The sequence below is a fragment of the Schistocerca piceifrons genome, chromosome 3 (assembly GCF_021461385.2).
Source record: "Schistocerca piceifrons isolate TAMUIC-IGC-003096 chromosome 3, iqSchPice1.1, whole genome shotgun sequence".
Classification (NCBI taxonomy): Eukaryota; Metazoa; Arthropoda; class Insecta; order Orthoptera; family Acrididae; genus Schistocerca; species Schistocerca piceifrons.
The window spans coordinates 381,645,950-381,673,721 of NC_060140.1; the positions used below are offsets into that span (position 1 = coordinate 381,645,950).

Consider the following 27,772-nt stretch of genomic DNA (forward strand, 5'->3'; position numbering starts at 1 on the left):
TTCATGCAAGCGCTTCTCTTTTCTCTAAAGGTCTCTTTAATTTTCCTGTAGGCAGTACCTATCTTACCCCTAGTGAGATAAGCCTCTACATCCTTACATTTACCCTGTAGCCATCCCTGCTTAGCCATTTTGCACTTCCTGTCGATCTCATTTTTCAGACGTTTGTATTCCTTTTTGCCTCTTTCATTTACTGCATTTTTATATTTTCTCCTTTCATCAATTAAATTCAATATTTCTTCTGTTACCCAAGGGTTTCTACTAGCCCTCGTCTTTTTACCTATTTGATCCTCTGCTGCCTTCACTATATCATCCCTCAAAGCTACCCATTCTTCTTCTACTGTGTTTCTTTCCCCCATTCCTGTCAGTTGTTCCCTTATGCTCTCCCTGAAACTCTGTACAACCTCTGGTTTAGTCAGTTTATCCAGGTCCCATCTCCTTAAATTCCCACCTTTTTGCAGTTTCTTCAGTTTTAATCTACAGTTCATAACCAATAGATTGTGGTCAGAGTCCATATCTGCCCCTGGAAATGTCTTACAATTTAAAACCTGGTTCCTAAATCTCTGTCTTACCATTATATAATATATCTGATACCTAATAGTATCTCCAGGGTTCTTCCATGTATACAACCTTCTTTCATGATTCTTAAACCAAGTGTTAGCTATGATTAAGTTATGCTCTGCGCAAAATTCTACCAGGCGACTTCCTCTTTCATTTCTTAGCCCCAATCCATATTCACCTACTATGTTTCCTTCTCTCCCTTTTCCTACACTCGAATTCCAGTCACCCAAGACTATTAAATTTTCGTCTCCCTTCACTACCTGAATAATTTCTTTTATCTCATCATGCATTTCATCAATTTCTTCGCCATCTGCAGAGCTAGTTGGCATATAAACTTGTACTACTGTGGTAGGCGTGGGCTTCGTGTCTATCTTGGCCATAATAATGCGTTCACTATGCTGTTTGTAGTAGCTTACCCGCACTCCTATTTTTTTATTCATTACTAAACCTACTCTTGCATTACCCCTATTTGACTTTGTATTTATAACCCTGTATTCACCTGACCAAAAGTCTTGTTCCTCCTGCCACCGAACTTCACTAATTCCCACTATATCTAACTTTAACCTATCCATTTCCCTTTTTAAATTTTCTAACCTACCTGCCCGATTAAGGGATCTGACATTCCACGCTCCGATCCGTAGGTAATATAATGAAAAAAAAAACGCATGTCATTTTCATATAGTTGTAGTGAATTTCATATGTAATTTGACTATTTACTATTTGTAATTAAATTTTCAAGGTCGAGGGGTAGGCTTGGAAAGCCCAACTCAAACCTCGATAAATAATGACGCGAATGTCATTATTCACAATCAGTAATATAGTAAATCACAATGTGTCAGACCACAAGAGTAATGTTCAATTAACCCTCGGATGAGCTCTCGACATCACTCGTTGCAGGTTGGTATTTGTCATACAGACAGGGAAAACGTAAATTGAAACTTCATGCAAATCTAAGTGTTTTTTTTCGTTATATTACCTCTCAAATGTAATAAAATGGTTCAAATGGCTCTGAGCACTATGGGACTCAACATCTTAGGTCATAAGTCCCCTAGAACTTAGAACTACTTAAACCTAACTAACCTAAGGACAGCACACACACCCATGCCCGAGGCAGGATTCGAACCTGCGACCGGATTGCAGCGCCAGAACCGCTAGACCACCGCGGCCGGCCAAATGTAATACAAATTAAATAATATGATCAGTGATGAAAAATAGATTAATTAAGTTTCAGCGGGAATCGAACCGTCGCCTCATACACATTCGTCTTACTTAGCTCGAACGCTAACTTGACCATTATGAACTCCAACGTCCGGCACCTAAGCACAGATACATCAGTCATATTATAGACGCGTAAATCTTCTCTTGCGATTTTCTCAGAACTGCCAGAGTAGTGTACCTTACTACTTACTCGTTGTGCTGTTTTATTGGCATACTAAAGGTGTACAAAGTTTGAAGTAAATCTGTGATCCCAACGTCGTGGCCTCCCCTTGTTAGTGCAATGGACATTTGGACTTGGGTACCTCGCAAAGGCCACTGCTCACAGCAGCATATAACGCTGCTCTTCTTCAGGGGGCAAAACAACACAAGAAGTGGACAGTAGGTGACTGGAGGCGGGAAGCGTCGTCTGACGAGCCGCGATTTTGCCTCTCTTCAAACGAAACAGGGCGTCGAGAGCACGAATGACCAGTGAGGCATGCCGGACGTGGTTCTCTGGTTTTTTACGGCGGTTTTTCTGAACACGACATGGAATCGTTCATTTACAGTACCAGAACACGATCCAGAACGTCTATTTCATCTTTCTCAATGACCAAGTGTTGCCCTATCTTCTACATCTTCACGATGAGAAGGCCTTGGACGCTATCTTCTTCTAAGAATCCTAATGCCGTGTTCACAGGGCTGCACGCATACGTTTCTACTTTTAATGATCACTTAGGTATCATGCCGCAATTTGACTGGCCCAACAAACCGTCCCATTAATACTACAGAAAGTGTCTGGAACTCTTTTGAACAGCTGGTAACCGTAGCAAACAAATGCTTGAAATTTGGTAGCGCTGCGGGGTCTAATCAACGATTAGCTTCAGATGGATATCACAAACCTGACGAAACTTGTAGACATTCTCCCTCGCCCAGCTGAGGCCAATTTGGAAGCTAAGGTCGTGCTCTCTCCTAGGTGTGACTAATTTTTTTTGTTAAGTATGTAGTTGTGTGATACAGCAGTAACATTTATGATTAAACAAGTAGATGTGCCTGCGTACACGGTTTCGTGGAGACACTCCACGGCCCCCCACGAGACGTCCGCAGGCGTATATGGTTAGGTGCTACGGCGCGCCTCCGCAGCTTGTCCCTTCACCCAGGCGTTGCGTTCCCTGCCACTAACCAGCCTTATTAGGTCAGCACTTTCCATTCACGGAAGCCGACATTCCCAGATGCCGTTTCCTCCGGTGTCTCCTTGGAATTCTCCGAGAAACTTAACAAGCGAGGCTTTCACCAGCCGCGCGTTTTCCGCGCGAGTTTTTTCGTGCGTACAGACCTCCGGGTATGCGCGCTCGTCGTCGCACCGCCCCAGCGCACGTCAAACAAGAACGCGAGTTCCTCGGGACGTTCGTATTTCAGCAGGTTGCTTCTGAAAGCAGGTCTGAATGGCCAGCGAGGGATGTACTTTGCTGAAAATGTGACTTTGCAAATATTTGGCAAGAGCGAGATTCAAATCTCCTTGCGAACATCCCGTTTCCCGAAATCTGCAGCTACGTAACCTCTACTTCCACATATATAATCTGCGTGCCACTGTTAAGTGCGTGGTGAAGGTTACATTGTATCAATATTATCGCTTTCATAGATCTCTCTCACTTATTGCCTTGATCCCTATCGATATACAGAGTGTTTCCATAAGAGCGTGCAAAGATTTAACAGGACCAGAGGATGATCCACTGAACAATTTGAAATAGGGAAACTGGGATCAGAGAAGCCAGCTTAAGGAGATAATGGGAATAAAATTGAACTACTGTGTACTTGTTTATTTACATTAGTGACAGTTAACTGCAAACACCGTCACTGACACAATGAACGTACCATTTCTATTGTATCTTACAAAATGAGCAGAAATTGACTGCCATTAACCTCAATGCAAGCATGGCATCGACGAACAAGAATTCTGACGCACCCTGGAAAATATCCCTGGTGTGTTTCGAATCACACCACAGACAGCTGGCCGATGTGGCCGTGCGGTTAAAGGCGCTGCAGTCTGGAACCGCAAGACCGCTACGGTCGCAGGTTCGAATCCTGCCTCGGGCATGGATGTTTGTGATGTCCTTAGGTTAGTTAGGTTTAACTAGTTCTAAGTTCTAGGGGACTAATGACCTCAGCAGTTGAGTCCCATAGTGCTCAGAGCCACAGACAACTACAATTCTGGTAACTAATTCCAACTCTGTATCCACTGTGGTCTCATAAACAAATGACTGTATATATCGCCATAGAAAATAATCAAGGGGATTCACGCCATGTGACCTCGCAGGCCATGGAATAGGACCACCCCTTCCAATCCAGTGACCAGGAAATACAGTACTAAGATGGCTGCCGACATTCGCATGGAAGTGAGGCGGTGCACCGTCGTGTTGTATCCACATCCTCTCACGAACAGTCAAGGGTTCGTTCTCTAACTCGGGTAGAACTTTTTGCACGAACCTCAAGTACAGGTGTCTATTTAAAATGAGACTGCTGCCTGTAATGCCAGCCCAGATATTCACAGCAAAACGTATTTCATGGTATGACTCTACTACAACATGAGGTTTCCCTCATCCCACACATGGCTATTCCTGCTGTTCGAAATACTATCACGATCAAATGGGGCCTGGTCAATAAACAACACAATCTGGAGGAAATGTGGTCATCAATGCATAGCTGGAGCAACCACAGACAAATGCGACCCTTGGAAGAAGGTCAGTCCAAGTATTGCCGGGACTCGTTGTGGGTGACATGGACATAATTGTACTCGTCACACGCTAGTACGTGCAGCGCCCATTTCACGTGCAACACGACGAGTACATGTAGTGGGGTCCGGTGCAATATGTTCCAGCAAATCCTCTTCGGCCGGTCGGAGTGGCCGAGTGGTTCTAGGCGCTACAGTCTGGCACCGCGCGACCGCTGCGGTCGCAGGTTCGAATCCTGCTTCGGGCATAGATGTGTGTGATGTCCTTATGTTAGTTAGATTTAAGTAGTTCTAAGTTCTAGGGGATTGATGACCTCAGAAGTTAAGTCCCATAGTGCAAAAAAAAAAAAAAAAAAAAAAAAAATAAAATAAAATAAAATAAAATAAATAAAATAAAATAAAAATAGAAAATAAAAATAAAAAAATCCGCTTGAAAAACGGGTGTGCGAGTGGTCCTCATGTTGCGAGGTCACTGTTTCTTCTTTCCAATGAACCCGTCTCCTGCATTCGTCGACTAAGAGAAATAAACTCTCGTCGTTACGGATGATGCCTGTTAGGAAATCGTTCCCTCTACAGCCTTTCAGCAACGAGAGCATTGCAACGTACTTCCCCATATACAAGATGCATGTCAGTGAGCTCAGCGAAACTGTACCGGTGCTGCTCCACCGTACTGTACTGTAGGTCTCTGAATAGCATTGGATAAGGAATGGGTCTGTCGTAGATTCATAGCACGTTCTGCCACGGGACAATATAAATACGATACAACACAACCACCTCATGGACAAGCAAAGTAAAAAAGCCTGCATCATGATTTCCTGGTAGTCAGGCTCGTTCTTCTTGTTTCCTTACAGGAAATAAAGAATGTAATAGTAAATAAACAGCATAGTACTTGTAAAATTGTACGTATGTTACTTGTAAATAAGTTGGCAAACTGTAATGCTAGACAAAGCGGTAGCCAAGTTTACTTCCATATCTTCTTAAGCTGGCTTCTCCTACTCCGGGTTCCCTACCTCAAATTGTTCAGTGGAGCATTCTCTACGTCCTGTTACATTTTTGCCAGGCGGTTCTAGGCGCTTCAGTCCGGAACCATGCGGCTGCTACGGTCGCAGTTCCGAATCCTACGTCGGGAATGGATGTGTGTGATGTCCTTAGGTTAGTTAGGTTTACGTAGTTCTAAGTTTAGGGGACTGATGACCTCAGATGTTAAGTCCAATAGTGCTTAGAGCCATTTGAACCATTTTTGTTACATTTTTGGACCGTGTATACGATGATGAAAGCATAATGGACGACAAGTGATATTAGAGTGCACGTTATTTCTTTATTCTTTTTCCTGCCTTTTATCCCGTATCTCAACAGGTGCGGTATGTTAATTACTAGATTTGGCAATTTTAGTGGTGAAGTTTGGCTGGAAGCCCTTCCCTTTGCCATCGCACCTTCTCCCCCCCCCCCCGGAATTTTTGTACCCTGTCATCCATCTATGTCTAGTTTTATTTATCCCACGTGAAAGTGTTTGACTGTTTGTAAACGTTTATGGATCGTGTATCTGAGGCGAGACTTGGGTTCCAGCTCAGTATCACCTAATCGTATGTGGGAAACAGCCTAAAAACCACATCCAGGCAGGCCGGTACATCGACTCTCGTCGTTCATTCACCAGGCCGCTTCGGTCCGGGCGGCGCTCCTCCCCGAATCCCGTAAGCGGCGTTCTAACACGTGCGACTATCCGGGCGGGTCATTCCAACACAGGTTATGTACATGTATTAAACTGCTTTTCGCGAATTCTACGTCGTGGTTCTTCCAAGAATTCCCGTTTAAGTTCCACGAGTATTTATGTTGTACTTTCGTATTGGTTATATCGATCTGTTACATCACCTTCATGCACAACTCTAAATTCGTTAGACGTCTGTTGTCATGCCAGTTTGATAAGGACTCCAAACACTGGAGGAATACTCTAAAACAGGTCGATTTCTTTTACAAATTATTGCATTTTCTTAGAAAACTTCTACTAAATCTAAGTCTTCTATTTGCCTCCCCTAACCCTGATTTTACGTGACAAAACTGAAAAATGCTCTTCATATCACTTCTTAATACAGCAAAAATTAGCATATTTTTTTCACCGAAACTTCGCATTCAGTAGCTGTACAACGTATTTTATTGTCCGTTTGGACAGCATGTATTTTTAAAATTATGGCCAATTTTGGTTCCAGACGAACTATCTTCAGACCTGAACACAATTCGGTTGCAAGAATAACCCACCCAATTCATCAGCAATATTGTTGTACGAGGCGGCGCGTAATTTTTCCCAGTTTGTCTCTCTGTTGGCATCGTATGTTGTGGCAATGTCGATGTTTGAGAAAATGGTTCAAATGGTTCTGAGCACTATGGGACTTAACATCTGAGGTCATCAGTCCCCTAGAACTTAGGTTAGTTAGGTTTAAGGAGCTCTAAGGACATCACACACATCCATGCCCGAGGCAGGATTCGAACCTGCGACGTAGAGGTCGCGCGGTTCCGGACTGAAGCGCCTAGAACCGCTCGGCCACACCGGCCGGCTCGATGTTTGGACACCGAAAACAGATTGTGTAGGAGTGATGTTCAGATTCCCGTTCAGTCATTCTGATTTAAGTTTTCCGTCGTTTCAGAACTTAGCTACAGCTGCAACTGTGAGTTCAGGTTTTCTTGGAAGCGGTTGTATGGGGTATCCACCTAGTCTTCTCCAGAATGTTTTTGATGTGAGCGCTAAACAGTGCGGTTATCAAACATTTTTCACTTAAAGTATTTATCTAAGATCTTTATACGTGGGAGTAACAATCGACGCGTCCACTTATGAGACTGTATTCCCGATAGATGATGTTAAAATGTCTTCTTTATTTTGTAACGTTACTGCTAGGTTAGATAACGGGACTACCAGTGCGAGTGAATCGCATAAGCACCGAGTTGAAAATTATGCCCCTTCATATATACATTTTTGAGCTAAGAATTAAGTTTATTGTCGAAATTTGACGGAAAGAGTTTATGGAAATTTACCTAGCGAGTAAACACTACTTTACGAGCCCAATGATTTATAAGCAAAATAAAACTGAATTCAGGTATGAGCAGTCCCAACAAATACATTGATGAGCCCAAACATTATGACCACTGTCCACCGTGACGTTGGACGCCACCTGGTGGCGTTGTGGACAGGGACTCGATAGCAAAAGCGTGCAAGCGGAGCAGCCACGGAGGGGGGATCACCCTAGCGAAGATATGGGCTGCAAATGGGGAAATCCACTGACATAAGCGGCTTTGACAAAGGGCAGATTATTATTACGCAGAGCCTGTGAACGAGTATCTCGAAAACGGCATAGCTGGTCGAATGTTCAAGCATCTTCGTGAGCATCTACGGAAAGGGGTGGAAGGATAGTGAAACTACCACTGGGCACTAAATGGTTGGACGTCCTCGACTCTTCTCAGAACGTGGGGTTCGGAGGCTTGTCTGCTCTGTAAAATAGGCTAGATGGTGATCTGTGGCATTTCTGCCAAAAGAGCACAATGTTGGTGTACGCGCAAATGTTTCGGAGCACTCAGTTCATCGTATATAGTCAAAACACTGGATGTCCGCAGCAGACCACCCTTACGTGTTCACATGTTGACCCAAGGCATCGTCCGTTACGATTGCAGTGGCCATGGGATCATCGGGATTCGACAGTCGATCAATAGAAACGTGTTGGCTCTCCAGGTGAATTGCGTTTTTGTTATACTAGGTTGATGGTCGTCTCCACAGACGTCCTAAAAGACGTGAACTGCGGCTTGAAACGCGCAGGCTGGTGGGTGCAGTACTATGCTGTGGGAGACATTCTGCTGCACTTATATGGGAGCTGTGGTAGTGGTCTAAGACACACTGACAGCTGCGTAATACCTGCATTCTTTCATGCTTAAAGTCTTTCCCGACGGTGATGTCATCTTTCAGCGGTATAATCGTCTGTGTCTTGGAGCCAACACCGTGCTACTGTGGTTTGAGAAGAATCATGGTGAACTCGCGTTGATGTCTCAGCGACCAAATTCGAGTGATGTAAACGTTATGGAAGCCATCTGGTTCGCTATCGGGTGCCACCACCGCGTACACAGATCAGCGTCCCGTTATTTAGGCGAATTACATGGCATTTGCATAGACATACCTCCATAAACATACCAACAAATTGCCGGATCCCTGATACGCAGAATCAGTATGTATTTCGTTCCAAAGACGGACAAATAAGATATTAAACAGGTGGTCATAATGTTTTGGCTCACCAGTGTACCTCGCAAGCACAAAAGTGTTTAAAAATGGTTCAAATGGCTCTGAGCACTATGGGACTTAACTTCAGAGGTCATCAGTTCCCTAGAACTTAGTACTTAAACCTAACTAACCTAACGACATCACACACATCCATGCCCGAGGCAGGATTCGAACCTGCGACCGTGGCGGTTATGCGGTTCCAGACTGTAGCGCCTAGAACCGCTCGGCCACAGCGGCCGGCCAAAAGTGTTTAAGCAAGGTGGCTCATAGCCGTTTGCGGCGCAGTGGAATGTGTTTCCCGTATGTTAACAACATAGAAAACACGAGACATGAAATAAGCACACTTTCTGTAGTCCAGACACTCCATGTCTGCTTCCTGCATCAGCTCCACAACCTACTGTGTTTGCTGAAAGACATACACATAAATGTGAATAATAATATTCGCAGTTACTACTATTAGTGTTGACATAAACTGCAATGAAAAAATGATGAAGTTCTATCGCTGGAGGTAGCCAAGCAACACGTTTTTAGATTAGGTGGTAGTGTATCAACTGTTGAATACTAATCGGCCTAATTCGTTTACAAAGGAAAATGCCTGACAAAGAGAATGATTGTACAGAGTCTTTACATGTAAATTAATAGAAGTGAACTCAGCGAAGTGAATAATTCACAACAATACAGCTTTATTTGTAAATGGAGGACGCATGGCACACAGATATCTAAAGAGCAAGAGAACTGAACGAAGTATGATACAGCATAGATCGGAAAGTATTTACAAAGATTCGTTCATAGAGAGAGTGACTAAACTCACCGTATTACCATTGCAATGAATTAATAACAAGCAGGTTCTGTATCGAGCCTCCAGATGAACTGGCCTCACCAAAACGGTAAGAGCTGACCAAAAGAGGTGTGACTACGAGTCCAAGCGTGAGAGTTGAAGCACTTTCGCTAGGCGAGTCAAGAAAATAGTTTATCACGAACCACATAAGATCATATAGCAAGTGCGAATTTTGTGTACGCAGCCTAGCAACATTTCACTACCTCACCGACCAGCGACACGTGACATTCGACACGCAAAACACATTCTTTACCTACCCAATGGAACACAGGCGTAGTCTATTCAAAACTGAAGCCCAGCGTTCCTAGCGCGTTGTTGCGATGTGGTTAGTTTATTCTTCAAAAAACCCAAAGCATACTTTACGTAAATCTTGCGGACTGGCCCATAGGTGACCAAGCTGTTCGCAGACGTCACTTGGTACATGTGGCATCTTTGCTGTAGCCCTACGGTTAAAAGTAAGTGAAATAATTAAAATACGAAAAATAGCGAAATGAAATACGAAAGTTGCAATGTAACATGCAACTCACACGTTAAGGTCGTAGGACACACCAGCACTTTTTTTTCTATGGAAAATCATTTATGTATCTCACAATACCTGTGTGATGGTAACATTCTGAGAAAAGGAAGATGTCCTTGTTGCTCTGCACACGTTAAAAAAATGAAAGAACAGAGTATCGTAGTGGTATTTGTAGAGCCATTGAAATCGCGTAGTCCACAGCTCGTGGTCGTGCGGTAGCGTTCTCGCTTCCCACGCCCGGGTTCCCGGGTTCGATTGCCGGCGGGGTCAGGGATTTTCTCTGCCTCGTGATGACTGGGTGTTGTGTTATGTCCTTAGGTTAGTTAGGTTTAAGTAGTTCTAAGTTCGAGGGGACTGATGACCTCTGAAGTTAAGTCCCATAGTGCTCAGAGCCATTTGAACCATTTGAAATCGCGCAACGACGTTAAACGCTGTAAGTTATGTGCAAAAGTGGGTCAGCAGCTAGCGATATTTTAAACAGAAGTAATAGCAAATGAAACATCAAACTGAATAGAAGGTAGCGTTGCGAAGAGGCTCGGAAGGAGAAGGAAAATGGACTTAAGAAACTTAGGGTAGTTTGGAATTATGAAATTAGTTTGGGGTTAATTAATAGTAACACCAGCACAAGTAGAAAAGTTGCTACAAACTGCTTAACACTGATGTAAATACAAAGCGTCCTTTGTGATACATTGCGAGTCGCTTTTTATTTATTTTTATTTTTTTTTTTTTTTTTTTACGACTGCCGCTACAAAAGGCGTCGATCGGCAGCTGTAGGTTTCTTCGATATGAAGTATGCGTGAGTTCATTTATTTTCAGACAGTAAACGGCGAAAAATGTTCTTCAGTATTTTTTTTGTACCAGAAAAGTTAATAAACGCAGATACCGCAGGTACAAAGTTTGGTTCAAGAATAAACTAAAGACGACGCAGATAATTTTTAGCTGTAAAGATGAGACTAACTGTTGAAGACACAGTAGAAAATGTGAGCAAAACAGATGACTGTACAGTACTGAAGCAAGAAACGTACTTCAGCAGAAAAGAACTTTATGACATTTAAGCTGCTCATGTTTTATGCAGAGTGGATGCACATCTAAGGTACGCTTATCATGTGTCCTTCAGCACACAATGCCCGTGGGATGGTAACATGCCGAGGAAAGGAAGACGTCCTTGCTGCCGCGGGAACTATTGTCACCCCGCACTAGCTGACCGTGGCCCAACTAGCCACTCACTGAAGTGACGCTCACCTGTTGTCAATAACCCTAGCAACTATGCTGGTGAAAAGCCGGTAGAATCACATAGTATTCCTTTTACGGACAGAATTTAAATGATCATCCGTACCCACTCTTAGAGGAGTCAGATAAACGATTTCCAACTTCTCAACAACTGAGAATTTCACACATCATCTCGCTACATAAATTACAGACACTGGTGCCACATAAGATGAATTTTACGAAAATAATAGTTTCCCACATCAGATCTGCCACGTCTTTTATTACCCCTGCGGCCGCCGTGTAAAACCGATTGAAGACAGTCTGACGTCAACGGTTAACGGTATTGACCTAAACCAACTTACCAGACAGCATACAGTAAATCCAGCGTTCTACTGTGATCTACATTTAACTACAAACTCGTAGCCATGAACTAATATTTAAAAAAATAAAAATTAAAAAATTGATCTGAGTGTTAAAAAATTACTTGTGAGCAATACATGAGCCAATCAGGTTGTGGATACTAGGTAGTATTCCAAACCTGTTTAGGTGAATGTCTGACTATTCCCGCATAAATGATACAGAAATACACAAAAAAATAATATACCAAAACAAGGAGAACGGAATTTGTACGGTTTTTAGTGAAGTACCTCTCACGTTAAAGTGACGCTGTGGTTTCAGGATGGAAATCCCACCTTAGACTCAAATGCCGGAACCGTGGTGATCAAAGACTAAAAAAAGTGGGAGACGACCAGAAAAAAAGGAGGAAGCGAAGCATCTCAGTCAAAGAAGGTGCTCGAAGCTGCTTGGTGGAATAGGTAAGAGACCAAGCTCATAAAAAGATCCACGTTTAAGTCAGCTCTTACAAGCTGATGTTTGAGTTCATCTCACAATGACCTGCTTCGGGTGACGGGACGTGGTATGAAGCTGTTCCCAAGCTCTGGGATCACCCCCAGCTGAGGGCACTATGCAGACTAACTGCTGATTTATGCTTCTTTCGCTGCATGTGGCAATCAGACAAGATACCGAAGCTGATCCCTCTGTGCGTAACGATGATGAAATAACAGATGAAACACATTACAGGCCTATATTAATGAAATCGGTCTGGTGTGAGACGCAGAAAGATATTCCAGGTTCGAATAAAACAATTTTCGTCGGAAAAAATTTGGTACATGTTTATCAAACATAGCCCATTCTCCTCTCACACGTCTTGAAAACTGATACCGAAACTACTGATGTACATTCAGGCTACGGCAATTTTCTTCTCCCGAAATTCAGTACGTTATATCTAAGGAAATAGTGTTTGTGACAGATAGTAATACGATTCTGCCATTACCAAGAACGGTAAGGATACAATCAGGTACATAGATCGAGAGATGTAGACCAGTAGTTTCTCATCACTGCATGTGTAAATGAGTAAGGAATGTGCCACCATGCAAATTGCAGCCTTGCAAGGTATAAAAGCCTTAGATCAACAGCTAACTTTTTGGATTGTGAAGCAGCAAGACCAGCTGACTACGGGGGATCGATACCAAGGCTGGAAAGTCATTTTATTTCTGAAGTAAAGTATCATTCTCAGTTGTTCCCTTTCTACCCCCTCCCCCCTCCCCCGACCCCCCACCCCCCACCCCAACCCCCAACCCCCGCGCCACATCCGTATTTTGATAGGCAAACTGCTGTGAACGAAATCTAAAGCCAGTTCCTAGTTCCTTTCTGTATTTCCTCCTTTGGGTGTGATGAGAGCGTCTGTGAGAGCATAACTTTTTGCTATATATATGACGACGTGGATAACGTGGATGATGCTGTTGTATAGAAAGAAGTCGCGATATCAGAAAATTGTAGTGAAATGCAGGAAGACCTACAAGGAATTGACGCTTGATGCTGGGATGGGCAGTTCATCCTCAACATAATCGTATGTGACGTACTACGCATAAATAGACAGAAAGCCTATCACTGCATGATTGCACTATTGTAGAACAGTAACCAGATTCACTCACATCCATTAAATGTCTGGGAGTATGCGTACGGAGTGGTTTAAAGTGGAACGACCACATTCATCTATTCGCAGATACGGCAGATGCCAGAATGCGGTTCATGGGAGGAATCTACATGAAGTGGAGTCCAACCAGGAAGGGAATAGCTTACACCAGCCTCGTTCTACCAGTACTTCAATGTTGCTCGTCCTTCTGAGTCCGCAGCAGACAGAATTGGTACACGAAATAGAGAATATCCAAAGAAGAGCAGCGCGTTTCGTGATAAATTCATTCAGTGATGGATTCTACAAGAGGGGCGCAGTGGATTACACTGTAGTTTACTGTTAAAATAACCAGAGCGTTAAATTCCTAGAAGAGTCACTATTCTATTGCTTCCCACTAAGTAACTCTCGCGAAAAGGTCATGATGGTAAAATCAAGAGAGAACCGAGCTCACGAGAATGCTTTTCAGTGATCTTTCTTCCCGTGGGCCATTAGCGACTGCAGCATGAAAGGAGAAGAAGCGACAATGATGTACAACGTACCCTCCGTCATACACCGTAACATGCGTTGCAGAGTACAGATGTAGATGTAGATGAAATGAATTGAGAAAGGCCTCACATTTTATAAACCAGAATTGACGAATATCACCTTGCAGGAGGTTTGTATCTGCGATCATTGTCAGTGACAAAAAGTCGTCTTCAGTAAGTGACGTAGACATTTTGTAACATTTGACGACGTTTCGGACACTATGCATATACCACCAACCTAACTGGGACCACTTGCAGTAGTGATAACTATCGTTAATAATCTGACGCTGTCACACTCACCAAGAACACATTTATTGGGACATCGTACTTAGTTAGTTCTAGGTGATGCTCAGCCAGCTGCAGTGGTGGTCTGAAGGTAATGAGAGCACGCACTAATTGTACCACCCGGCTTCACAGAGTATTAGAGACGGGCATCACTGTAGCGGACTCGTGGCGGCTGCTGAGACTTACCTCTGGAGGCTGCTCGAGACAGCGGCCGAGCGTGGCGACGTGCAGGCGGACTGGCCGCGAGTTGACGAGCTGCGCCTCAGGACAGAACAGCGCCTCGCTCACGAAGTACGGCTCCGTGCTCGTCACCCTGCAAAACACCGAACCAACACATGGTCACTTATGCCGGGAAGGCTGAGCAGGCGGCACGTAACGTGACCGCGGAAAGTAAGAAGGAGGACAGTAGAACCATCGTCACTTGAAGATACTAAGATGGATGGATGGATGGATGGATGGAAAGGGCTGTATGGGCGCACGACGGCAAGGTCTTCAGCACCCGCTCAGTAACAGATTGAGATAGGTGTCAAGAAAATACTCTGAACAGTAAGATAAAACAGAACGTAAAACACAGGTAACAAGCTTGGAAAAATATGTGCCTACCCACACCGAAACGTGGGAGGAAGCATGCCATCAGCAGTAAAACATGGACAACACACGAAGAAAGTTGTAGAGGGAGTGTTATGTCTCTTGCAGCGGTCTCTCCGCGATATTTTCAGAAATTTTATAAGTTATTTAACTCAGTACATATCTCGAAATATCTCTTCTTATCTTACCGATTCCTAAACTTGAATATACGATGATTATCAATGTAAAGAAGTTTCAAGCCCTATTATTCCTTGGAGCGTCCATTTACTCCATGGAATAGCTTCTCTGCTATCTATGCTTTTTCTTATGAAAAGAATGAAGGGGATCTTGCCGATTAGCCGTGAAAGAAGGAAGATGTATATGTATGTATTGTTGAGCTAGTCGCCATCTTGATGAGATTCTGTATGAGAAGGAATTTAAATACATGAACTAAACTAAAGTAAGTGTGTTCGCGTATTATTTAGCTGATTATTATTGACAGTGTCTGTTTACTACGCTGTGTTGCACGTGATCAGTGGGGAACGTCTAATTTACACTGGACGAACCTGCCGTTTTGTATGCTCAAGATATCCAGTTTATTACTTCAAATAAATAGGCTAACACGGTCTTACCAGCAGATCTCCGCTCTTCCCCATGTGGTCACCGAAAGCTAATAATTATTACAAATGTTTTCAGGAGATCCACTGACAATTTTCGTCGCACCGAGACTTCGAAATTGCTTCACTGCCTTATGTAATTTAAGTTAAGCTCAATTTAATCAGGATAGAACAGTATTGAACTGTGTGAATGTATAAGCCTGCTTTGTGAATGAAAATTCCCTTAATATACGCATGTTTTTACTATCCTGATCAGTGAAGCTAAATCAGGCCGGTGTGAGAGAGGTTTTTTAAATTTTAGATCCCACAAAAAAAAATTAAAGGAGCTAAAACAATATAGCAGATGGAAGTGGCTGGCTGACCGCAAGGAAACGAGGGTGGAGCCAGCCACTTTGCAATACACTAAAACCTCCAGCCTAAAAGTTTAAGCCAGAGTCCAGACACATCACAAAACTTTAAAACTCTAGACACACACGTCTCATCATTAGCTAAAACACAGGGCAGATCCCCATCAACTTGTGCTTCTGCCCTTGCATCGCGGTATAAAATGCAGTCTGTTAAAATGTGGCGGACAGAGATGTGCACACCACAAGCATCACAAAAAGGGGGATCCTTCTGCCGTAATAGAAAGCTACGTGTGAGAGGACAGTGACCAATCCGAAGACGCCTGAGGGTCACTTCTTCCCGCCTGAGCAACCGGCAGGAGGAACGCCATGGCCGAGTTGTTGACTTCATCAACCGCAGTTTATTGGCCGTCACCGCAAGCCATTCTTCCTCCCACAATTCCATGCACTTCTTGTGGAGTGCAGAGATGACAAACTGCAAGGGAATAGGACATCGGACCACATCCTGCTCTCTGCAGGCCTCCTTGGCAGCCCGATCGGCCTGTTCATTGCTCCATATTCCTACAAGACCAGGCACAAATTACAGTAATAGTAAATAGTGACCACTAGAACATTGCAGTAAATATTATTCCTACGACAAAATCAGGTCAGTTACACAATTAATGCTTCCCGTAGGTGCACTTTCCAGTGGCTACCTACAAGCCTATTTTAAGGTGCAAAATCACCGTTCTCCTTACACAGACGCTCTGCTAGCGATAGGCGACGCTGACAACGAGGTACACTATCAAACAAAGTAAATTCATAGCTAGGTGCATCCCGGTGTTCTGTCCGTGATTACTTCCAAAAAAATCTGCCTCAGATAAAACCTGCACGCACGCACACACACACACACACACGGAGAGTCGCATACGGCTGCACCCTCCCTTTCACTGGCGTAAGTCATAACTGCTCCCCTAGCTTACCAAAATGTAGATTTAATGTGGAATACAAGGAGTGCTCAAAAAGTTTCGGTTTTTTGGGTGTTGCTGCAGCGTATATGCAATTTAACAAGACTCCGATGTGGGTATATAGGCACCGACATGTACGCAAGGGATTAGTTTGGCATTCGTGTCTGTCAGACGTGCGTGCGGTGAATGCGGAAACGTGAACTATGGCGACATTAATATCAAATGCTTCCAAACAGGACTAAAGCGTTGTTATTCTTTTATTAGCTGCCTAAGGACAAACACCGGTAGACACGTATAGGAGTTTGAAGACTGTGTATGGGGCAGCATTTCTGTTGAAAACCACTCTTGTGGAATCTTGTGGAATGGTGCAATAAGAGGTGCTTCTGCTTCATGATAACACACGTCCCCATATCGCAAATATCGTAACTCAGAAGTTAGCTAACTCAAGTGGGAGAACTCTAGCTCCCGTTCTATAGTCCTGATCTCTCCCTATGCGATTATCACGCCTTCGACCCTTAAAAAAGGCCCTGACAGGTGGACGATACCTGTCGGGTGAAGATGTACAGTAGGCATATGCGGACTTGATCACACAGCACGACAAGGTGTTTTATCAGACAGGTATCTTCAACCTGGGGCATTGTCGGGACGATTGTCTCAATGTTCAAAGCGATTTTGCCTGATTGGTATACCGATTCTGAGCTGTACGACCTTCGAACGGAAACTTTTTCGTCGCCTCCTATATCTCTTTGAAATAACAAACAGTATAGTCGTCGTGTGTTAGTCTAGTACGCTCTAGTATGTACGAGAACGTAGAATGACTCTCTCTTCATTATTGTCGGCTCGTTTACACAGCTACTCAAGGGGCAGTGTAGGTATTATTAAGTTGGCTGTTATTTTTATACGTTCCGAAGCATATCATTTATTCTGTTTGATAATGTATTACTCGACTTCAGGCCTTCAGTCAGTGCTGAACATTTTAATATTTTGCACAAGAAAAAATGGTTCAAATGGCTCTGAGCACTATGGGACTTAACATTTGAAATAATCAGTCCCCTACACTTAGAACTACTTAAACCTAACTAACCTAAGGACATCACACACATCCATACCCGAGGCAGGATTCGAACCTTCGACCGTAGCAGCAGCGTGGTTCCGGACTGTAGCGCCTTGAACCGCTCGGCAACAACGGCCGGCTTTTGCACAAGAGTTGTATGAATTATAAGTGAGGTTATAATCAGTACCACCTTTGATATATAAATATGTGTCGTCTGTATCTTACATCAGCCGATGACGAAGGAATTAGATTCGGAAATGAGACACTGAAAGTACTAGACATCTGTTATGTGGGAAGAAAAATAATTTATGATGGCCGAAGTACAGAGGATATAAAACGAAGATTGTCAATAGCAATAAAAGCGTTTCAGACAAGAGAAATTTGTTGAAGTGAAACATAAACTAAAGTGATAGCAAATATTTTCTGAAGGTCTTTATGCGAACTGTAACCATGTTCGCAACTGGAATGTGGACGATACACATTTCAGACAACAAGTGACCAGAAGGTTTTGAAATGTGGTGCTTCAAATAGAAAAACACCGTCTGAACAGAACTTGAAGGCCCAAGGGTACCGACCGGCTGCCGCGTCTTCCTCACCCCTTACGCGTCACCGGATGATGATACGGAGAGGCCTTTGGTGAGCGCACTGCTCTCCCGGCCGTTGTTAGTTTTCGTAACCAGTGTCGCTACTTCTCAATCAAGTAGCTCCTCCATTGGCCTCACAAAGGCTGAGTGCACCTCGCTTGCCAAGTCGACAGACCCGGACCGCGACCCATCCAAGTGCTAGCCAAGACCGACAGCGCTTAACTTCGGTGATCTAATGGGAACCAGTGTCAACCAGCGCGGCAAGGCCGTTGTCCCAGTGTCGTGCTAGCTTAAAATAAGAGGTACAGATCGGATAACTAATGAGGTCCTAAAACGAATTGGAGAGAACAGAAATTCATGGCTCAACTTGACTAAAGGAAGAGACAGGCCGATGGGGTACACACTGAGTCATCAAGGAATAGTCAATTTGGTCACTTAAGAGAATATGGTAAGAGGGAAGGGGCTGCTGAAGAAGATCAAAGCTTGACTTTAGTAAGTTTGTTCAAAAGGATGTATGTTCAAAATGGTTCAAATGGCTCTAAGCACAATGGGACTAAACATCTGACGTCACCAGTCCCCTAGATTTAGAACTACTTAAACCTAACTAACCTAAGGACATCACATACATCCATGCCCGAGGCAGGATTCGAACCTGCGACCGTAGCAGCAGCGCGGTTCCGGACTGAAGAGCCTAGAACCGCTCGGCCACAGCGGCCGGCAGGATGTATGTTGCAAAAGATACACACAGATGCACGTGATAGAGTAGCGTACAGAGCTGCGTCAAACCGATCTTCAGATGAGGCTCCAACACATCATCTATATCTTATAGATCCCTGACCCGCTGCAATGTTTATGGAAGCTGTCCTCTTTAATAAGAACAGTACGAAATGTTCGATAACACGCCCTGTCACCGTTACTTCTAAGATTACTACACTGGGAAACGAATATTTTTTGTATTTCACTCTTATCTGGATTTGCCCAAACTCGGACTGTAGGGTCGATGTAGAACGCTGGATTATTTCCAAACGAATTACGCGTACAGCAGGCTGGATGTGGACTTCGCTGATTTGGGAATGCGAATACTTGGGATAATGTTTTTAGATTTCATATTTATCAAGTATTTCAATTCACCGACTAATATGTAACCATCATTTGGCCAAGACTTTAATAAGATACATTCTTGACAATTGTTTGTGAGTACTGAATGAGTGGGACTGGGGAAGCTTGGCTTATTTGGGGGAGGCGACCAAACAGCCATCTCATCGGTCCCATCGGATTAGGGAAGGATGGAGAAGGAAGTCGGCCGTGCCCTTTCAGAGGAACCATTCCGGCATTTGCCGAAGCGATTTAGAGAAATCAAGGAAAACCTTGGTCGCATGCGGGTTTGAGCCGTCGTCCTGAATGCGACTGCAGTGTGCTAACCACTGCGCCATCTCGCTCGGTACTTAGTAAGCACTGAATAATTTTATGCACAAGTAAACGTTCTTAGCAAGCAAGGCTTTTTTTTTAAATATGCAACACACATTCTCATAATTATCGTCCTACATCAGTTTGTAATTAACGTAATTTGCTGATAAATTATGGCAAAACCGATGTCTCCTGACAAGTAGTTAATTAGCATTTATATATCTTGCCTTATTTCATATTAATAGCTGTTATTAGAGATGCTGGAAAAGCATAACACATTTTACTATAAGCAAAATGAATTCATAAGAACAAGTGTATAATACTAATGATGCAAATTGTACCCTAATAATCTACCACAATCTCCATTTCTCAGTAAGCAGTTTTATCCGACAGAAGCATTGACAAGAAAAGCTTACCTCGAAGTAAGTGAATGGCTGAGACTTACATAACGTGTATTGTGTCATTCCTAACACGGCCGGAATTTAATCAGCATTTAATCAGAACGGCGTCAACGTATCTCCTCCGATCCCCATCACATCTTAATGACGTATTTGTCTCAGGTAGTAACTACTTTCAGAAAATTTTGACCAACGTATACGTAGAAACGAAAACGGCATTTACCTGTCGTACGTCACGTGTGTGCTTGATTTAGATATTTTTGGCTTACTGGGTTCATTTCTCTCCTGCTCTTAATACCGATTACTGAGCTAATCGTTTAAACAAGTTGTTTTATCTCAAGTCACTATTCACATGACATTTATCGAAGATCGATTGCTTTTTGTAGTTATAACTGCATCTGCAACTGAATAGTTTATTCAAGACAAATGCTGTTTTAACGTGCGGGACAAATAACTGCACAGCTTCGTATATACCTTTTTTTTTGTTACACTCGCACCCACTACACACACACACACACACACACACACACACACACACACACAGAGGGGGAGAGAGAGAGAGAGAGAGAGAGAGAGAGAGAGAGAGGGGGGGGGGGGGAGGGAGGAATAGGCAGAGAGAGAAATGCACGCATCTGTATGTCCTTGTGAGCTCAGAAACGTCTGAAGCACGAAACAGAAGCGTTCAAGCAAATGTTCGTCATTCAGTTAGGTCCAATAGATGAATCAGGTTACTTTGCGCCCTACAAGCTAATTGTATGATGTTAGGAGAGCGTGCTGAAAAGTAACGCCTCCGAATTTTCTATTTAGTTCTCAACATCGGTTGAGGAATTACATGTCATGCACATTACACGGTCAACTTTCTTGCTTCGCTGACGTAAGTTGCAATCCTATGCCAATATAAGGCTCCGAATTATAACGTGTAACATGGCGATATGTAAAGTACATCTACATCTACATGTACACTCCGCAAGCCACCCAATGGTGTGTGGCGGAGGGCACTTTACGTGCCACTGTCATTACCTCCCTTTCCTGTTCCAGTCGCGTATGGTTCGCGGGAAGAACGACTGCTGGAAAGCCTCCGTGCGCACTCGAATCTCTCTAATTTTACATTCGTGATCTCCTTGGGAGGTATAAGTAGCGGGAAGCAATATATTCGATACCTCATCCAGAAACGCATTCTCTCGAAACCTGGACAGCAAGCTACACCGCGATGCAGAGCGCCTCTTGCAGAGTCTGCCACTTGAGTTTGCTAAAAATCTCCGTAACGCTATCACGCTTACCAAATAACCGTGTGACGAAACGCGCCGCTCTTCTTTGGATCTTCTCTCAAAAGTGGTTCAAATGGCTCCGACCACTATGGGACTTAACATCGGTGGTCAACAGTCCCCTAGAACTTAGAACTACTTAAACCTAACTAACCTAAGGACATCAGGATTCGAACCTGCGACCGTAGCAGTCGCGCGGATCTTCTCTATCTCCTCCGTCAACCCGATCTGGTACGGATCCCACACTGATGAGCAATACTCAAGTATAGGTCGAACGAGTGTTTTGTAAGCCAACTCCTTTGTTGATGGACTACATTTTCTAAGGACTCTCCCAATGAATCTCAACCTGGCACCCGCCTCACCAACAATTAATTTTATATGATCATTCCACTTCAAATCGTTCCGCACGCACACTCCCAGATATTTTACAGAAGTAATTGCTACCAGTGTTTGTTCCACTATCATACAATCATACAATAAAGGATCCTTGTTTCTGTGTATTCGCAATACATTACATTTGTCGTTGCGTGAGAAACAGCGTGCTGTAATCGAGTTTCTAACTGAAAGCACGAAATTTAAGAGTTCGTCCAGACATGGTGCCCTCTGTCCTTCAGCATGACCATGCCAGAACACACGTGAGCGCTGCGACATCCGCAGCAGTCCGACGCCGTGGGTCCCGACTTCGTCCCATCTGCTTTTCATGTTTCCAAAACTTAAAGAACTCCTTCGAGGACTTCCCTTTGATAGTAATGAAGCAGTGCAAGCAGAGGTAGCTCCGTTAACAAAGATAAACATTCTACAGCTACGGTATCAACAAACTGGTCTCTTCATGGGAGAGCCGGCCAGGATGGCCGAGCGGTTCTAGGCGCTACAGTCTGGAACTGCGCGACCGCTACGGTCGCATGTTCGAATCCTGCCTCGGGCATGGATGTGTGTGATGTCCTTAGGTTAGTTAGGTTTAAGTAGTTCTAAGTTCTAGGGGACTGACGACCTTGGAAGTTAAGTCCCATAGTGCTCAGAGCCAAGCCATTTCTTCATGGGAGAGATGTGTTCGTCGCCAGGGTGACTATGTTGAGAACTAGATATGTAGATATGAAGAATAAAGATGTTGAATGTTAATAAGGCTTGTTTTTATTTTAAAAGTCTTAAGAGCTTTCACATAAAAAAATGTGAATTACTTTTCAGTACGCCCTTGTATCTTCAAATAATCGAATAGATAGACATTAACGGAACCACTGCGCATTTCAATGACGCATCTGGGGTGAAGTCATGGATTCCGACTGTTGCTTTTTGGAAGCCATCAGATTATAAAATATTGACGTCTTACACTTATTTCACTTAATTTTCAGACCCTGTCATCTCATTACTATACACGCACAACCATTCCCATCCTCACATCAACAAAGGTTAGCGTGCTAGATTCCCTACTTTTACATTCAGAATTTCTCTTGAGCGATTTTCTCACGTGGAATTAATTTACTGCAGAGATATCTGAGAATCAGTCACGTACCAAAAACCAATTATGGCCGTAGAACAGCTTATCTGACGATTTACTATTCTTCTCACATGTGAAGAGAGGACGATATACCGTTGATGATTCAAGAATCTAACCTTTCTCTAATTTCGTTCAGTAAAACACATTTAATACACAGTTATTCAAGAATTGAGAATACTTTTCCTTTCAGCTACAACCTGATGGGAAATGTGACAGACGAGGGAATTTGGAGTTACGCCAACTCACACCAGTTAGCAGTCGCACTTTCTCTGGCAAGATTAAGCCTCTCTAATCGAAATAAATGTGTAAGTAAGGCGAGAAAGCGTTCAGTCATTGGCTCATATGGGCAGTAGAGTGTGGTTTGTCAGCAGTCTTACACTACGTTTCGCGTTAACACCTTGGTGTTCCTATCTGCTACAGATACTTAGCATTAAATAAGGCAGAGATGACGGAGAAGACAGTCAGTTGATTCATACATTAGAAAACGTAAACTGGTTGCTAGTTGTAATGTATGATATACACTATAATGGGATAGTCAAATGGAGATGGGACTAAATTCCGCCTTCTCCGCTCAACAAGAAATCGACTCTTCCCAGAGCAACGCCGAAGTTTCGACTTTTGAAAATCTATTATGCCTGGTGTTCCACAGCCTGTAAGTATGTATTAAAATATCTCTTGCTGCACACAGTAAGCGGCATGTAAAATACACTCCTGGAAATGGAAAAAAGAACACATTGACACCGGTGTGTCAGACCCACCATACTTGCTCCGGACACTGCGAGAGGGCTGTACAAGCAATGATCACACGCACGGCACAGCGGACACACCAGGAACCGCGGTGTTGGCCGTCGAATGGCGCTAGCTGCGCAGCATTTGTGCACCGCCGCCGTCAGTGTCAGCCAGTTTGCCGTGGCATACGGAGCTCCATCGCAGTCTTTAACACTGGTAGCATGCCGCGACGGCGTGGACGTGAACCGTATGTGCAGTTGACGGACTTTGAGCGAGGGCGTATAGTGGGCATGCGGGAGGCCGGGTGGACGTACCGCCGAATTGCTCAACACGTGGGGCGTGAGGTCTCCACAGTACATCGATGTTGTCGCCAGTGGTCGGCGGAAGGTGCACGTGCCCGTCGACCTGGGACCGGACCGCAGCGACGCACGGATGCACGCCAAGACCGTAGGATCCTACGCAGTGCCGTAGGGGACCGCACCGCCACTTCCCAGCAAATTAGGGACACTGTTGCTCCTGGGGTATCGGAGAGGACCATTCGCAACCGTCTCCATGAAGCTGGGTTACGGTCCCGCACACCGTTAGGCCGTCTTCCGCTCACGCCCCAACATCGTGCAGCCCGCCTCCAGTGGTGTCGCGACAGGCGTGATTGGAGGGACGAATGGAGACGTGTCGTCTTCAGCGATGAGAGTCGCTTCTGCCTTGGTGCCAATGATGGTCGTATGCGTGTTTGGCGCCGTGCAGGTGAGCGCCACAATCAGGACTGCATACGACCGAGGCACACAGGCCAACACCCGGCATCATGGTGTGGGGAGCGATCTCCTACACTGGCCGTACACCACTGGTGATCGTCGAGGGGACACTGAATAGTGCACGGTACATCCAAACCGTCATCGAACCCATCGTTCTACCATTCCTAGACCGGCAAGGGAACTTGCTGTTCCAACAGGACAATGCACGTCCGCATGTATCCCGTGCCACCCAACGTGCTCTAGAAGGTGTAAGTCAACTACCCTGGCCAGCAAGATCTCCGGATCTGTCCCCCATTGAGCATGTTTGGGACTGGATGAAGCGTCGTCTCACGCGGTCTGCACGTCCAGCACGAACGCTGGTCCAGCTGAGGCGCCAGGTGGAAATGGCATGGCAAGCCGTTCCACAGGACTACATCCAGCATCTCTACGATCGTCTCCATGGGAGAATAGCAGCCTGCATTGCTGCGAAAGGTGGATATACACTGTACTAGTGCCGACATTGTGCATGCTCTGTTGCCTGTGTCTATGTGCCTGTGGTTCTGTCAGTGTGATCATGTGATGTATCTGACCCCAGGAATGTGTCAATAAAGTTTCCCTTTCCTGGGACAATGAATTCACGGTGTTCTTATTTCAATTTCCAGGAGTGTATTTAATTACCAGGCCGGGATTCAGCATAGGGTAAACTGTGCACATCCATGTAAACTGACATGCGTCTCAGTTATAAAATCTCTAGGATGTCAAAACTGATGCGTATCTCTGCAGTGCGCTGGTCGCTGTGCCTACATGTTAAGGTTGTCAAACGCTGACCGACCACAATTCCTTATCATACTGGACACTATAGACACGAAAACGAAGAACGTCCGTGTGTTAATGATGACATTTCCCGATCATTCCATCTCTCCTTTGCATTTGATAGATCTTAGGACCAGTAGAACGTGTTACACTGTGACGACGCGCGGTGCTACTAAAAACTATATCTCTTATATGAATAAAACCGGTTGAATTTTTTCTTACCCATAGCACTAAAAAAACCTTTTTTTTTTTTAAAAAAAGGAAGAACCATATGATTTTGCTAGGTTAAATCTTGTACATGCACGTACACGCAACCTTGGAGTACTTTTTGCATAAGTTTTCATTTACTATCCACACATTTTCAATGTGCCCTCCTACGAACGCACTACAATACGACAGTCAAACTAATCACATTTCTGTGCATGTCTTGAGTTAATGCATTCACTATAGTTGCTATGCAGGGTCACGTTTCGCTAAAAAAAAGGGGGGGGGGGAGGTTCATAAATGGAGCATTTCAGAGCCACTACCAAAACTAAAAATAAATAAATAATTAATAAAATAAAAAATAAGCGTGAAGTGCCCCTACACGCCAATGGTGAAATGCGAGGTCCGTATGTCCCTTACCGCAGATCCATCACTGAATCGTAGCATTGTTAAAATATTATCTTCCACTACTTTTCTTTTTCTTAATTTTATCGCAACTGTAAGTGATAAATGTAAAGATTACTTCCGAAAAAGAGACCAACCCGGCACTTCCTTTTTTTCCTTCGAGCAACAGCGAAAATAACAAAGCTTTGGAGAGTCTCCCCTAAGCTCAACTGTTGGGTCTGGCTACTGTCTCTTCCAAATTCTTACATTGTGAAGGTGGCCTTATCCACTTAAACGGAAATTTGCCCTAGCACTAAACATTACACATGGAAGGATACTGTTTTCTTTTACCTCCACGTCCGGAAGGAAACCACAAAGTCTACACGTTCTTTTTCACAATGATGAAGGAGCTGTAGGAATTCTGTATGGGCTGAAACGTACATGTCCCACATACATGACGAGTGACTAGCTCTCGGCTGCCACAATGAGTAGACTTCTCTTGGCATTTGAGTATTCCCCACACAGCCATCTACGCAAGTGAATCGTAATGATACATAACTGGGACAAACACAAAACCAAATTGATAAAAAGAAATACCAGTGATCATGACGTAAAATACATCCAAAAGCAACTTGAAATAACATTCTAAATTTACACAAAGTTACTTAGCTTACGTGAGTTAGTTTATATATCTCTTTTAGCTTCCGTTCGATGTAATTAAAGTTCTTTATACAATGCAAAGTCTGTGGTTGTGGAACAGATGTTGGTAACTTGCATTTCTTGCTCACAACATTCCTTAGCAAGTCTGATGTGATGTCCCAACGACTGACGATCCAAAGAATATACAATTTTTGCCCTCCTCTTCGCCATGGTCACAAAGTAGAGATGGTACATTGCGTAGACGAGGAAGGCGCAGTCCATATCTAGAGAGTGGCTGTATTTCAACCGCGCTATGGTAACTGCACCTAAGTCCATTGCACAGACGCCTGATCGGTAGCACTGGAGTTATTTCCACATAGTATTTTCCTGTAGTTTTCTGGGAAGCTTGCCATTCTTTGTTCCACTCGGTTCGAATTCTCTTCCTGTACGACGGTAATAGATCCTCTGCCGGAATTTGCGTACAGTCTTCTAAAGCGGTGGTTACCGTTTCCTTAGCAAGACTTCCTGCGATCTCGTTGCCCAGGACATTGTCGTGCACTTTAATCCAGTACATGGAGCCCCTACGATTCTTCCCTCCCAGTTTGTTTACGTATGCCCCCATCTCGTGGGCTATCGGGTGGTTTGTATGTGCTCAATGAAAATATTGAAGGAGAGAGGGTGCAGGTTGGGAGTTCGGAAAGATGACAATGTTTTCCTCGCACGCCGCATAGCTGTGTTTAATGGCTTATTTAGATCGCTGTGAACTCTGCCGTCATTACTGACATTGCCCTTGGCAGCTTATACTTAAATTCTGCTTGCACATAAGTATCCCAAAACGCGTATCCTGTTCGCTACTGGTTCTTTTAGCCGTCTGTGTAGAGTGTCCTCGGTTGTGAACATTTGGCTCTGAGCTCTTGTAAGGCATGATTTTAAATAGTAGAAGAGACTGGCAGATCAAAAAATGGTTCAAATGGCTCTGAGCACTATGAGACTTAACTTCTGAGGTCATTAGTCCCCTAGAACTTAGAATTACTTAAACCTAACTAACCTAAAGACATCACACACATCCATGCCCGAGGCAGGATTCGAACCTGCGGCCGCGCGGTTCCAGACTGTAGTACCTAGAACCGCTCGGCCACACCGGCCGGCACTGGCAGATCAAATCGCACGCCAGGATCAACGATAGTACATAAATAGCTTCATTCAAACATGAACAATCGTCGTGCAGAGATGCCTAATCAAATGTCCGATGTAGCCCCTACATATTCCCTAGCTATTGCTGGCAGATCCTCACACAAACAGTAAACAAACGTGTACGACAGTACAGAAAGTTTTTCGAGGCAAGATAACAAGGCGTCCTCTGAAAATGTAGCCCTCCCCATGGAAAATTTTATGCTTAGATATTTGCGCCGGAAGTTTAGGAGCGGTTCTTTACTTTCCACAAATAAGTTGATGTTCCATTCTTGGTACCAAGACATATTCTACGTTCTTTGTATTGTATCGTGTAA

The 27,772-nt window shown here is 44.1% G+C and overlaps 1 protein-coding gene across 1 annotated transcript in view; it reads right to left on the reverse strand.

Moving 5' to 3' along the window:
* Positions 1-27,772, reverse strand: part of LOC124788675 (UPF0489 protein C5orf22 homolog) — a 610,116-nt gene that overhangs the window by 238,209 nt on the left and 344,135 nt on the right. Inside the window, exon 3 of the mRNA XM_047255957.1 lies at positions 14,273-14,399. Coding sequence (XP_047111913.1) covers positions 14,273-14,399 — 127 coding nt within the window. The remainder of the gene's footprint in view (positions 1-14,272; positions 14,400-27,772) is intronic.